At 51.6% G+C, this 13,379-nt stretch overlaps 1 protein-coding gene and 1 long non-coding RNA gene across 2 annotated transcripts in view; one reads left to right on the plus strand and one right to left on the minus strand.

The window, feature by feature from the left end:
* The window catches only part of LOC125936655 (uncharacterized), a 14,713-nt gene extending 10,251 nt beyond the window's left edge, over positions 1-4,462 (plus strand). The window contains exon 5 of the long non-coding RNA XR_007462089.1: positions 4,125-4,462. This is a non-coding gene — a long non-coding RNA (uncharacterized LOC125936655). The remainder of the gene's footprint in view (positions 1-4,124) is intronic.
* Positions 1-5,634, minus strand: part of DLGAP4 (DLG associated protein 4) — a 65,415-nt gene extending 59,781 nt beyond the window's left edge. The window contains exon 1 of the mRNA XM_049650860.1: positions 4,783-5,634. Coding sequence (XP_049506817.1) covers positions 4,783-4,813 — 31 coding nt within the window. The 5' untranslated portion in view covers positions 4,814-5,634. The remainder of the gene's footprint in view (positions 1-4,782) is intronic.
* Positions 5,635-13,379: the final 7,745 nt, after the last annotated feature.

The raw sequence follows: 13,379 nt of genomic DNA on the forward strand, positions 1-13,379 counted from the left end.
ACCCCTGTTCTAAAATCTTCCATGGCTCCCCAAAGCCTCTGCTTTTCAGCTGATTTCCAATGTTGCCTACAACTTCCTGGCCCCTTCCAGATTTTTCATCCAGAGCCCTGATGCATCAGCAAAACTGGTCTACTCACCCTTTCCCTAAATACATGCTTACCTTCCAGCCTCTGCACCTCTGCCTTTGCACAAACCATTCGCTAGAATGTCAGCCCCACCCTCTGTCTCTGCAAATCCAGCCCCCTTCAAGAGGGCTCTTGTTTCCTCTGGCACACACTCATTTCTTCCTTCCCAAACAATGCTTTTCTTCAGCAGACGCTTAATTACAGACTGTCACACAGTCTCTCATAATTGTAGGCCTTGTCTCCCTTGTCAGACCATAAGTTCCCAAGTGCAGAGGCCCTGTCTGTTCTTTCCCAGCCTCTCAGAGCCCAGCCCAGGGCTGGGAGGACAGGGCCCTGGTCAGAAAGTGCTTTCCAAGCCCATCTGGCTCCAGGCTGAGCCAAGTCTAGTTCCACTTGGGACCATTTCTCCCCCTTTTGTCCTATGAGGAAACTTAACTGCCCAAACCAAACCTCAGTGTTCCCACTCTCCACCGGGTGACCTAGGCCAGCAATACACAGAAATGGTGACCTAGGTGGGCAGGCAGGGCCATGGTTCTTGTCCAGCCCTGGCATGGTCTTATTTTGGGATCCTAGGCACATCCCTGTCCTTACCCTTACCTGGGCCTGCTTCTTCGCTGAGAAACAAGAAACAATCTTTTAGCTGTAGAATATGGATATTATTTGTCTTTAAGATAGCCTTGGTTCCCAGGAGTGGGTGGGTGAGGAACCAGCTGATTCCAACACAGGTGGAGGGAGGAGAGGCAGCCACAGCCAGGACTGGGAAATCCAGGAATCTGAGAGGTGATGAGACTGCACACCTCATCAACCTCATTAAATTCCTGTTGATGACAGGATTGCGTTCCTGTCTAAGTGTTCAATTCCACAGCCCTCACCCTGGCCAGGTCTGACAGTGTCTGCTGCCAGGGCTAAGCAAGGGAAGGGTAACTTGCTTCTGGAAACAACAAATCCTGCCCAAAACAAAGATGAGGAGGAGCCAGTTTCCTCACCTGTAAAATGAGGATAATAATGGTATCTGCGTCATAGGATTGCTGCAATAATACAGTGAGATGATGCCACAAACCATTTAACACAGTCCCTGGCACCTGGTAAATGGCACTGTAGCATCAAGTTCCTTATTCTCAAGGGGCCTTTACCACAGAAGTTCTTATCCTCACAGCAACCTGTGAGGAAGGGGTTTCCATCCCAACATGACAGAAGAAAACTGAGGTACAAAAACTTGATCAATCCAAGGTCACGCAGTGGGGGACAAGCCAAGCTGTGATACAAATCCAGGAAACGCTCAGTTCAGCTTTTCCCAGAGTGCAGCCCACAGGCTCTCAGCATCAGAGCAGCATCAGGTTTGAACAGCTGACTCCTGCCCCTACACCTGCCAAAGGAGACTCTCTGGGGAACCCAAACTTTATAAAGCTAAGAGACCTAAATTTTATATATAAGGAAACTGAGGTGCAGAGAGGTGAAGTGACCACTTTTCAGCAACGGCCACTTTTCTACAAGTATGGACCTGGGACAGAATTCACAGTCTGTTTCAGAGACTTCCTGGAGGAGGTGGCAGCATTTGACAATGTGGGCCTCTACGGGAAGAGAGGGCACCACAGGGAGGGTACAGCAAAAATAAAGGCTTGGGGCAGGTAGGCCAGGCAACAACTGTTCAATGCTGCTCATGCTTCCAGATCCCTGGGAGCCACCGCTGCAGCCGTTCCCTAAAAGCCCAAAGAGAGACGTTCCTGAGCCAACCTGAACTTCTGGGAGGAAAGCCTGCCATGCTGTTGTCTACAACCAGCAAGTCTCTGGCCCTCTGGGTGTGTCTACTTGCTGCTCAGGATGACACAGCCAGGGAAGATGGTGACTCAGTCTCCACCCAGCCTAAAGCTAGTCCTGTTTAAGTTTGAGAAGAGCTCAGGGGCTGAGGAAAAGTCAAGCAAACCCTTCTTGCAGAACAGATACCAGACCCAGAGAAGGAGGCCTGAGGGACAGGCTACGAGGCAGAAGCGATAAATATGGAGCAAAGCTGCGGAAGAAGAAAAGTCAAGAGGGCTAGGCTCAAGCCCACTCTGACACTGCCATGCTGTGGGACCCTGAGCAGGTTCCTGTCCCTCTCTGGGCCCCCTATTCTTCATTCACCTGTGAAGCAGAGAGAACTCCAATGGCTTCTGACTTCCTCCCAGGACTGTTGTGAGAAACAATGGCCAGGAAAGAACCTGACAGATTACACAATGCCTCGCAAAGCAAGTGAGAGATTAAAGGATTACTCCTATTATTTATTACAACAGTCAGGTGCTTTCCTTGTTACCTCAACCTGAACACCAGGGGGAAGGGGGAGGCCTGGGGTGGGTGGGGAGAGGCTGGGTCTCTGTCTTGTTTCCTCAAAGAAAACAGTGACCCAGATATTATTGGGAGATAAAAGTTCACATTTATTAAGTGCCTATGGTGTACTAGGTGTTTTTTAAACATATAATCTCACTTAATCCTCACCACAATGCTGTAGTGTAAATATCTTGAGTCCAGATGAGGAAACTTGAAGCTCAAAGAAAGTAGCCTGCCCAAGATTACAGTGAATGAGTGATGGAGACCAATTAAAACCAGGTGTTTATGACTCTAAAACCCACATTAATTCTACTCTCTGAAACAATCTGTATTAAAGGCAGAACATGCCTGGTATAGAGGCCCAACTCAAGCATTGCCTCCTCCTGGAAGCTCTTCTGAACCTTTTGCCCAGACAGGAGCTCTCTTCTATGAAACCCCACAGCACATGGTCAGCACACATCTTGCAGCATTCGACACCTTCTCCCTCTAGTTCTGTGACCAAGCACACCTTTAACAGGTAAGATGAGATGCAGGTGCAAATAGGTGGCCTTTGAGTTACCTTAGAATCCTCAAATGCTGGAGGTGGAAGCACCAAAAAGCCCATGCCATCCAACCCCCTCATTTTTCAGAAAGAAAAATAGAGAAAGAGACACTTGTCTGAAGTCGCACAGCATCTTACCGCAGCCAGGAACAGAACCTTGGCATCCTGCCTCACAGAATTTCTTTAGGGATTCTGTGATTTCAGAATCAGCCTTAGGACAAAAGACTATTATTCCCATTTTACAGACAAGGAAACTGAAGCATAGGGGAAAGTGGCCTCCCTGAGAGTAAGATATGGAGACCAGAATCCAGATCCCCTACTTCCAGGCCAAACACCAAGCCCTTCTTCCTCCCCATCACAAGTAGTCTGTATAGTGTGTCAAGCACAGGGCCCAGAGTAAAAAGATCAATGGATGTTGGAAATGGTCATTATACACCAGTGGGCAAGGGACACCAGCCTGACAGTGACCTCTTGAGAGGCAGTGTCATAGAAGAGGACCAGGAGTCCTTGCTCAACCCTCTATAGGTCCCTATAGGTCTCTAAGACAAGAGTGTTACAACAGCTGATCTCATCTGCTCCAAAGTTCTAAGACATCCTAGGCTCCTTGACAGCAGACTCTTGGTGTCTGTGGGGCCGCTCCCACTTGGGGCCTTTGTTCCCCCACTCTGCAGAGAAGCAGGAAAAGCAGCAAAGGCTCACAACTACAAACTGACTCACTTTATTCCCAAGTGCCACTGGCCAAACAGGGCCCACCCTCAAAAAACAATGGGATGGAATATGGAAAATCAAACTGTCTCCCAGCACAGACATCCAGCTATGCACACATGCCTACCTTTGCAAACTGACAAAGAGCAACCAGGAATCAGAGCATAAATAAGGGACGGCTTGCTCCCTGCCCTATTGGAAAGGCAGGCGTAATCCTGAATAATCAGGTGGTAATGGAACGAAGGGTAAAGAACTCTGGGTAAGGAGTCTGGGGCTGGATCCCTGTCCTAGCTCTGCCACGAACTAGCTGTGTACCCTAGGCAAGCTGTTTTCCCTCTGGGGGGGCTCAGTTTAAAGACACAGTGACACTTCACAAATCATGTCTACAGATGTTTCATTGATCTTCACGACAACTCAGTGGGGCTAGCACAGTTATTCCCTTTCTACAGATAGAGAAACTGAGGCTTGGAGTGATCAAAGGTCTCACAGCATGAAGTCGGCAGAATCAAGGCCCAGAGTTCTTAGATCACCAAAAGAAATACTCAAGGGTGGTCAGATCAAGAACAACTCCGCTCTCCCGTCATCCTGAGAGTCTCAGCAAGACTAAGGCAGCACAGTCCCTTGTTCACCTGCCCAGTCTGGTGGCCTGCAAAGTTCTGGCCACAAACCCTACAGCCCAGCTGCCTAGAAGACCGCACCCCCCTGCAAAATTTCATTACTCAAGTTGGCAAGAACGCAGCCCCCACCCCCCCAGCCGGGTCTAAATAAACGCCCAAGTGATATCACATCCTGCCAGCTCCAAAATAGCCCAGGCCTGCCCACAAGCGATCACAAAGTGCCAGGCCATGCAGGACCAAGCCAGTAGGACGTCCAGCCCATGGCACCCTCCACACACTCAAGCAACTCAAAGCAGAAGCCTCAGAGCAGAAGGCCCCCCACTCCCACCTCTGCCAGGAGGCCTGGCCCCTCCCTCCTTGCCCCTTTCTTGGGAGGCCCCAGAGCCTCCTGCCCCAGCGCCAGCCCTAGCCCCAGCACCAACCCCATGGAGCCTCGCCGCGGCCAGCCTGCGGGCGGACTCCGGCCCGACCCGGACACCCCACCACTCACATTGCTTCAAGAGCTCCAGACACAAAGCCATGAGGGCCGGAGGGGGGTCAGAGACCCAGAGACCCGGCAAAGACAGAAAAGGGGAGAGGGAGAGACAAGGGAGCAGAAAGCAGGGAGACAAGGGGCAGAGAAAGCAAAGGGGTCAAGAGCCCTGGGCAAAGGAGCGGGCTCAAAAGGGGGCCTTCAGCACAAGAGCCACTGAGTGGCGAGGCCACCAAGACAGATGCGGGGGCAGAGGCAGGGAGAGCAAAGCGGAGGACCCCAATCCCCAGAATTGGGGGCCACAGAGTCCTGAGAGAGAACAAGGAGAGACAGACACGGAGACAAACCAAGGGATAGCAGGAAGGGGTGAAGTCGGGGAGCTGGGGAGCTTTTGGGGGGTCCAAAGGAGCACCTAAGGGATGTCGGAGGTCCCAGCGTGTTTGGGGGGGGGCACCAAGAGGGAAAACCCCGCGGAAAGGAGGGCTAAGAGGAGGGCAAGACCACAGGGATTTGAGGGTACAGACAGAGGGGAGGACCCCTCCAAAGGATGTGCGGGAATCTCCGAGGGGAGGCGTGGGGGAATGAGGGGGGTGTTCTGAAGGAAAGGCCCCCAAAGATGTGGGGACACCGTGAGGGGGAGTCCCGAGGAACGGGACGCTCAGAAAGGGAGGCTCCGAGGGATGAGCGGAGAGCTTTGAGGGGGACCCGAGATCCGGGCGCGAGGGAGGGGCTGTGAGGCACCGCGAGGGCAGAGACAAAGAGACAGCGAGCCGGGGAGAGACAAAGCGGGCGGAGCGGGGAGACGAGCCCGAAGGCTGGCAGCCGGACAGAAGGACGGAAGCGCGAGCGGGCGGGTGGACGAACGGACGGACAAACGGGGAGGAGGGCGGGGGCAGGGCCGGGCGGGGGCGGCGCCCGTCTCCTCGCGGGGCCGCGGCTGCTCCGGGCGGCGCTGGGCGGGCCCCGGGCGTCCGGGCTGAGGAGGCAGCGGCGACGACTTGGACCGGACAGACGGACGGAGTGACGGACGAGGCTGGCGGCAGCTGCGGCCAGCGGCGGGCACTCACCCTCCTCCCTCACGCGGCCCGGCCCGAGGCTCCGGTTTTGTACGCCCGAGGGGCGGGGCCTCCGGGTTAAAGCCCCGCGCCAGCCCCGCCCCGCCCCGCCCCACGCGTCAGCCGCGCGCGCGCGCGCGCCTCCCGGGACTCCAGGGGCGGGCGGGGACGCGCGCAGCCCCCTCGGCACGTGGCCCGGCGCGCAAGCGCGGGGCGCGCTCAGCCAGCCCACGCCCAGGCCCACGGACCGTGAGAGCGAGCGCGCGCCCACGTTGGCACGCGCATGCCTGAGCACCGGGGGCTCCGCCCCTCGAGCCGCCCCGCCAAACCGGTTCCAGCTGGAACGGGACGCATGCTCTGTGCCGGGGGAAGAGCGGTGTGAGTTCGCACTAGGTCACTGTGGCGACACCTCGCTGTCACCGGGGGAAACTGAGGGTCACAGCAAGCAGCCTAAGCTGGTCTTCTTAACCCTGCATGGTCAAATTAGACCTCAAGTACTATGGACTCTACGCCCTAAGTGTTTTTAGTTGTCCCCTCCCCTCATCCTCCCTTTGCTGCCCTCATACGGAGTCCTCTAGATTGGGTTCGAATCCCTACTCACCCTTTGGAGGGTTCTGTGACCTTGTATGAGATGCGCTTTCAGTCTCCCTGAGCCTTTGAGTCGTCCTCGGCAAAATAAAACCAGCACACTGTTTCCTGAAGGGCAAAGCACAGTAGGGGCTGCCCGAATCCCTAAATCACTCCCTTCACGTCTCATGGCCCTCCCAGTTCCCCATTCTCTCCTGCGAGGCCCCCACTCCTTGTTTAGTCCTGGTCTTGAGTCGTTTCCTTACAGCCTCACCCTTCTAGGCTGTACCTGTAGAAGGTCTGCCATCCACAGACCTAACTCCTGTTCCCTGACCTGCCTTGCTGGGTGACTTAGGCAAGGCCTTACCCTCTCTGTGCATCTCTTTAATAAATGTAAATTGAGAAAAGAATCTTACTGAATAAGATGAAACAGTGTTTCTGATACCACTGTAGCGATTTTTGTACAGAGGCATAATAACAACAAAAGAAAATGAGGGTTATGGAGCCACCTGGATGCCAAACACTGTGCTAAGTAAGCACTTTGAAAGTATTAGCTTACTTTGTCCTACTCACAGTTGCTATGCTACACCTGTGCTATTCACTTAGCGTTCATTTTCAAATTGATTTACTTAGAAAATTTCTAGAAGCCCCTGAGGAAGAGCCAGGATCAGTCTTGCTCTACCCTGGCCACAGGGAACCTGCTCCTGCTCCTGCTCCAACTCACCAGGCACCCTCCTGCCTCAGGACCTCTTCTCCCTGCCTGGCATACTTCCTCAGCTTCATCCAAGTCTTTGTTTAAACATTTGTTTCTCAACGGGGTCTACCCTAGCTATCCTGTTTCTGCTGCAACAATGCCCTCCCCCAGGCTATTTTCCAATAAACCATACATTTGCATTACTTATGTTTATTATTTTATCTGCTTCCCCCACCCCAACATAATGTACTCTCCTAGAAAGGGGTTTCTGTTTTGTTTACTGTGGTGTCCCTGGTGGCTAGAGCACAGCCTGGCCCACTGTAGGTGATCAATAAACATCTATCCAAAGAAAAAGTGGCTTGATTGCAAGGCTCATGCCCTTAACCACTACTTAGTAGGGGCTCTAAGGTTCCATTTAAGCACCTTAGTCTTTCTTCCTCTGGAATGACCTCTCTACCCCCAAGGGTGTAAGAAATGCCCCTTGTTCAAGAATCTCAATCCTGGGCTTTATGGCCTGTCGACCAGTCCTTAATCCCAGTCACTATTTCCCCCCAGAAGGCTCAATGGGTCTGCCTAAAAACGGGATTTAGAAGGGTGATGATCTGTGCACTGAACACACAGTAGGTACTTGGTTAACCAGGACTGTCCTGGACCGAGGCTTGGTAGAGCCCTGGGAAGAAGCCTGCCTTCTGCTCAGTGTCTCCCGTGCAGAGGTACAGCAACAGGGAATTCTGACCTCTTATCACCACTCCAGGAAAGCCTCCTGGATCCTCTTATTATTCTCTCACCCTATGGCCCCTGCCCAGGCCTCACTGCCTTGCCTGGACCTCCAAACCATCCTGCGCAGCTTGCCACATAATTCTCCCTGAAACTCTTGTAACCATGCCACATCTCTTTACCAGGCCCCCTGGATGGCTCACCCACCCACAGGATAATGGGAAACTCAAGGCTTAGGAGTCAGGCAGACCCAGGTGAGAAATAGCTCCTTGACCTACTAAGTGGGTGACCTTGACTTGACTCACCTTCTCTAGGCTGCAGTTTCTTTGAAAGAGGTCTGCACATGTGTATATGTATGTGAGGTCAAACTGGCTTAACTTAGGAATGTCAGATATGTGTAACTATTCTGGCCACAGCAGACATCACCAATTGATGGTGGTGCCACTCTTCTCTGCTTAACTAAATCTCAGTCCTGGGCTCCAGGGATCAGAGATGACACAGCAGTTGAAGTCTGTTTGCAATCTCTGGACATGATGGTCTTTGAGGTTCCTCTCAGCCTTGACACTCTGGGAACAGGAGTGTCCAATCTGACAGGAGCCTGTAGTATAATAACCAGAGATTGTGGAGGGCTAGGCCTGGCAGATGGCTTCAGGGGGACAAGGCTGACTGGAGGGTTGACTGCTTACTGGAATTTTGTCAGCCTCCCTTCCTCTATCTGTGGAGGAGGGAGTGAATCAGAGGAGAAACTGGGAACGTTCTAGGGGAGACAGCAGGGGACAAAGAAGGGTGTCAGAGGATGACTTGGATGGGAGATATTCAGGCAGGGAGAGGGGTCTCCGAACCCAAGACCCACAACATTGATGGAGAATTTGAGGCACAGGGAGGGGCCAGAACCCACCCAGAGTGACACAGGAGAGAGGAAACTAGAACTCAGGGCTCTGAGCAAGGAGCAAGGGTATATTCCAGGCTAGGAAACTATCCAATTCAGCCGAGAGCTTCAAGTGCTGACAGGAAGTACCTCCAAGCATGTGTATCTGGTGTGTGTGTGTGTGTGTGTGTGTGTGTGTGTACGTGTGTACACATGCATGTGGAAATGTGCAGGTGCAGAGAATACAGTTGGTAGGAGCTGGGGGTAGGGTGGTGGGGTGGAGGTGGGGGGGGGTGCCTGGGTGATGCCAAGCCTCCTTTGTGGTTCAGAGGGAGTGGGAGAGACACAGAAGGGGAGGCTAGGGAGGGAAGAGGGCCAGAAACTGGGAGGGGAGGAAGTGGGGGCCATAGGGAGGGAACAGGGCTGAAGGAGGCAAACCAAAGGCTAAGATGAGAAGAAGGGGGTGGAGAGCAGGGGAAACAGGAAGAAAGGGATGGAGAAAGGGAGGGAGGAGAGGAGAATGAGCACTAATGGAAGCTGGGCAGAGGAAGAGAAGAGAGGAAGTAGGAGGAAGAATTTTCTTTGTTCTTTCTTCTCTTTCCCAGAGGGTGAGAGGAGGCAAGAGGGGCCATGACTGAGGGGGTGATGGCACCCCTGTGGCCCTTTCCAGGTAGGTCCTTTGGCTGAGAGGGGCACGTGTATATATAGTCAAGCTGCTGCTTCCCCTCCCATCCTAGCTGGAGTTGACCCTGCCTGCCAGTCACCTGCCAGAGCTATTTCTGGAATGTGGAATCTGGGTCAGAAAGGGGGAGGGAGGGTGAGAGGGGGTGGTGGCAGCGGTACTGGCAGCTGGGAAGCTGGCGAGCTCTAAGTGGGTGGGTGGGTGGCCAGCTCCATGTTCTGCCTAAGGCCAGTCCTCCCCTTCCAGGCTCTCACTGCCTCAATAACCACTCCTCACCCATATCCTCCTACTTTCTTGCATATGGCCTGAGTACATACATGCCCATGAGAGAGTGACAAAGAACTTTCAACCCCTCAGCAACTTGGGGGCTCAGCACAGCCGTGGTGGGGGTGTGTGTGTGCATGACCCAGAATTCTCACTTCCTGGGAGGAGGCAGCCTTCTGAGCAGGGGTGACCCCTGTGGGGAAACAATGGCTGAATGAGGGTGGGCCTGTGTGTTGGTGTTAGTGTGGGTCTATGTGGAGAAAGGGCATTATGGGCAAGATTGCCAAGGTCTACTGATTAAGGATGCCACATATATAAGGGGGTGCTGTTTACAACACAGACATAATTGAATTATATACTTATTATGACAAAATTGTGGCAGATGGCAGTAAAAGACCTTATTCTAGTAAAAATTGTGCATCATGACAATTTTTCAGCATACGGCAATTAAGTGTCTGGAGGGGAGTGCCTTATCCTAACCCAGCACAAAGATACCATATGGACCAGCTGCAGCTCTGGGCACAGGCTTGAAAATCTGGTGGCTTTGGTTTTCCCTGTGAGGCAGGTGGGTTTACCTGCTGAGCATAAGGGGGATCAGAGGGTGGAGGAGAGACGAGCAAGTATATAGTGGTCACTGTAGAGACCTGAGGGAGGGCTGACCAGGGATATGTCAGGGGTGAATTTTTCTTATGGCTCCAATCTGCTAGAAGCATGACTTCCTCACAGGTGTGGAGGTGGTATGAGTCTTGCAGACACACATGTCTGTGAGTGCGTATGCAGGTATATGTGGAGATCAAGTGTATATATGCTTGATCTCAGATACATCTGAGAGTATCAGTGTGCATGTGTTTTTATAATTTTTTAAAATCCTATATAGCTCTGAGGGTATACAACTTCCTGTACGTCTACAAAAGGAGGTTCACGTGGGCACATAGGTCTGGGTAGGTGTGAGATGTTGCTACGTGATACTTTCTTAAGTGTCTTGATTTGGACTAAAGCCCCCAAACTAGGAATAATTGGAGGTTCACATCCCTACATTTAAAGCCAGATGTGCCAGGTGTTGGATCAACCATACAAGATAGACTGGTGGGAGGGTCGGGGGAGCTGTGGCTGATTGAATTTTTGGCCTCTTTTAAACATTTTTTAAATGTTTATTTATTTTTGAGAGAGAGACAGCCAGAGAGCATGAGCAGGGGAGGGACAGAGAGAGGGAGACACAGGATATGAAGCAGGCTCCAGGTTCTGAGCTGTCAGCACAGAGCCTAATGTGGGGCTCGAACTCACACACCACAAGATAACGATCTGAGCCAAAGTCAGACGCTTAACTGACTAAGCCACCCAGGCACCTCCCTCTTTTTCTTTTTAGATTCTAGGTTAAACAATCAAGAGAAGCCACATCCAGACCTGACATAAATCATGAGATCCTGCTGTTATGACTGGATGAGACTTTGGGAGTCTTGGGGATAAGTGTATTTTCTATGTGAGAGGGACGTGAATAAATGTAGTCAAGAGAGTGGACTACAGTATATTCAATTATTGACCCTAATTTTTCACCCCTCCCTGTATCCACACCATTGCCATAAAAATACAGTTCCTTACATGAAAGTAGGAGGGTACCTCGCTGTCTCCTTTGAGCTTAGTCATATGACTACCTTTAGCCAACAGAATTTCAGTAGATAGCACACCAACAGGGGCCTTGAAATGTGCTAATTAGTTAAGCTTGCTCTCTTATGCTTCTGCCATCACTATGAGAAGAACATGCCCTGGCTGGGCCACCAATGCCAGGAGGATCCCTTTGGTTCTACGAGGAGGATGAGAGAGATGTGGAATAGGTCTGTTCCAGCTGACCCACAAATTTGGGAGCAAGAAATAAGTGTTAATTGTTGCATTACACTAATTTTGTGGTTGTTTGTTATGCAGAACTATTGTAGAAATAGCTGCTCAATGCAGGGACCCAAACAGTTCTGGGACATGTAGTCCATGACCCATCCTTAGTCCATTCGTGAGACATTGGGTTTGCAGAAGATTTGGGACTGAGGGTCTATTTGAAAAAAATTGCCGGTGTGCTATGTGTCTCCCCAGGCCCACCTGATGCTTAGAGAACTTCTCATGGGCCTGATGATATGGGGAATCTGACCCCTTACCTGAGGTTCCTATGGGACTGTAGCAGAGTACCTGGGAGAGCATGGCAGGGATCCCTTGGATTTGGAGGCTCTAGAACGTGGGCCTCAGCATCTGCTAGGAGACCTCTGAAATGGAGAGACTGGTATGGTTACCAATGATAGCAGGTCTAGAAGAAAAGGCCGTAGCAGATAAGCCCATACTTTCCGAGTCCCACATGGCAAGAGCCTCATTTTCACACAGGTAAAGTGGGAGTCAAGGAAGAAAGTACGGCTGGAGTTGTCATCAGAGGACTTTGCCCAAGATGACTGCCTGGCAGGGCCAGGTACCCTAACAAAGAGAAGTTGAGTGAGGCGGAGGGGGACCAGCAGCTGGAGACACTAAGGGGGAATAAGCAGCAGTGGGCTGGAGGGGGACTGCCCATGTCAGGAAAGGAGGCACCATGAGGGCCCTGCAGGACAGAAGAAACTCCAGAAGCACGACTTAGCAGAAAGAGCCAGCATATCGCATCTGTTATATAGAAAGTCCTGACACCAGACAACACCCGCACTTAGTTACCTTCCTGTCCCGCCTGGAGGGACCAGAAACAGCCACTAGTGAACAAGGAACAGAGAAGACACTAACCACCATACCCAGCTCCCTACCATGGGCTTCGTAGCCTGAGTTAGGATCTACCTGCAGAAGCATAAGATCTGAGGTTGATAAGACTGAAGGCTTGCAGTGAGTCCAGACTGGACTCTTAATACCTAAAGATGAGACTATTCCTTAAAGTCTAAAAGTGACTGAGAAAATCTCAGGGATCTGCCCAGATATCACCCAGGGTTTGAAAGGCAATAGTGAAACAAAGTAGTTTCTGGCTCTGCCCCCTGCAAAGACCAGTTCATTCACTCAGTAAACTAATTTTCTGTACATAGAACAGCCATAGGATTCAAGTTCATTTATTTATATCAAATACCAATTGAGCACTCGAAACATGTCTCTTTTCCTACGACAATCCAGTCCCAACTGCTTTTGATTGCCAAGAAAGTCAGAGTCAAGCCTGAGAACCAGCAATAATAGCTCCCACCATGTGCAAGGCTGCCTGAACACTCCCTACATACAGTCTTATTTCATCTCCCCAGGAGCTCTCTGGGGTCTGGCTTATGCTTCAATTTATAGATGAGGAACCTGAGACTGTGGAAGGAAAACTAGCTAGCCAGAGTAGGATCAAAGCTCTCTATACTAAACCAGAAATTGTTTATGATTTTCTTTGGTCTTGATTTTCACGGCTTGCTCTGTGACACAGAGTTCCCTTTTTCTCTGATCAGGCATAGACTGTCTCCAGAGGACTTAGAACAGGTATCAGGAAGGACAGGTTGTCTCTGTGACTATGAGAGAAACTTACAAACTCACCCCTCTGAGAAGGCTCCATGCAGATGCCATCCTCTTGCCTGTAGGTTCTAACCCTCCAGATAGGTTCACCTATTGTCTACCTGAGCTAATCCAACAGGGAGGCAGGGCTGCAGTAAGCCCTGCTCACCAGCAGGTGGCTGCTCTGAGCCAGGGTCTGGACAGTCCCTAACATCCAGGTATCCCAAAGCAGTCTGTGACTCCCTCACCCTACTGCCGGTGATGACATCTGCCTCTGTGACCTCCATTTGACCTCCA

This window comes from Panthera uncia, assembly GCF_023721935.1.
Source record: "Panthera uncia isolate 11264 chromosome A3 unlocalized genomic scaffold, Puncia_PCG_1.0 HiC_scaffold_11, whole genome shotgun sequence".
NCBI lineage: Eukaryota > Metazoa > Chordata > Mammalia > Carnivora > Felidae > Panthera > Panthera uncia.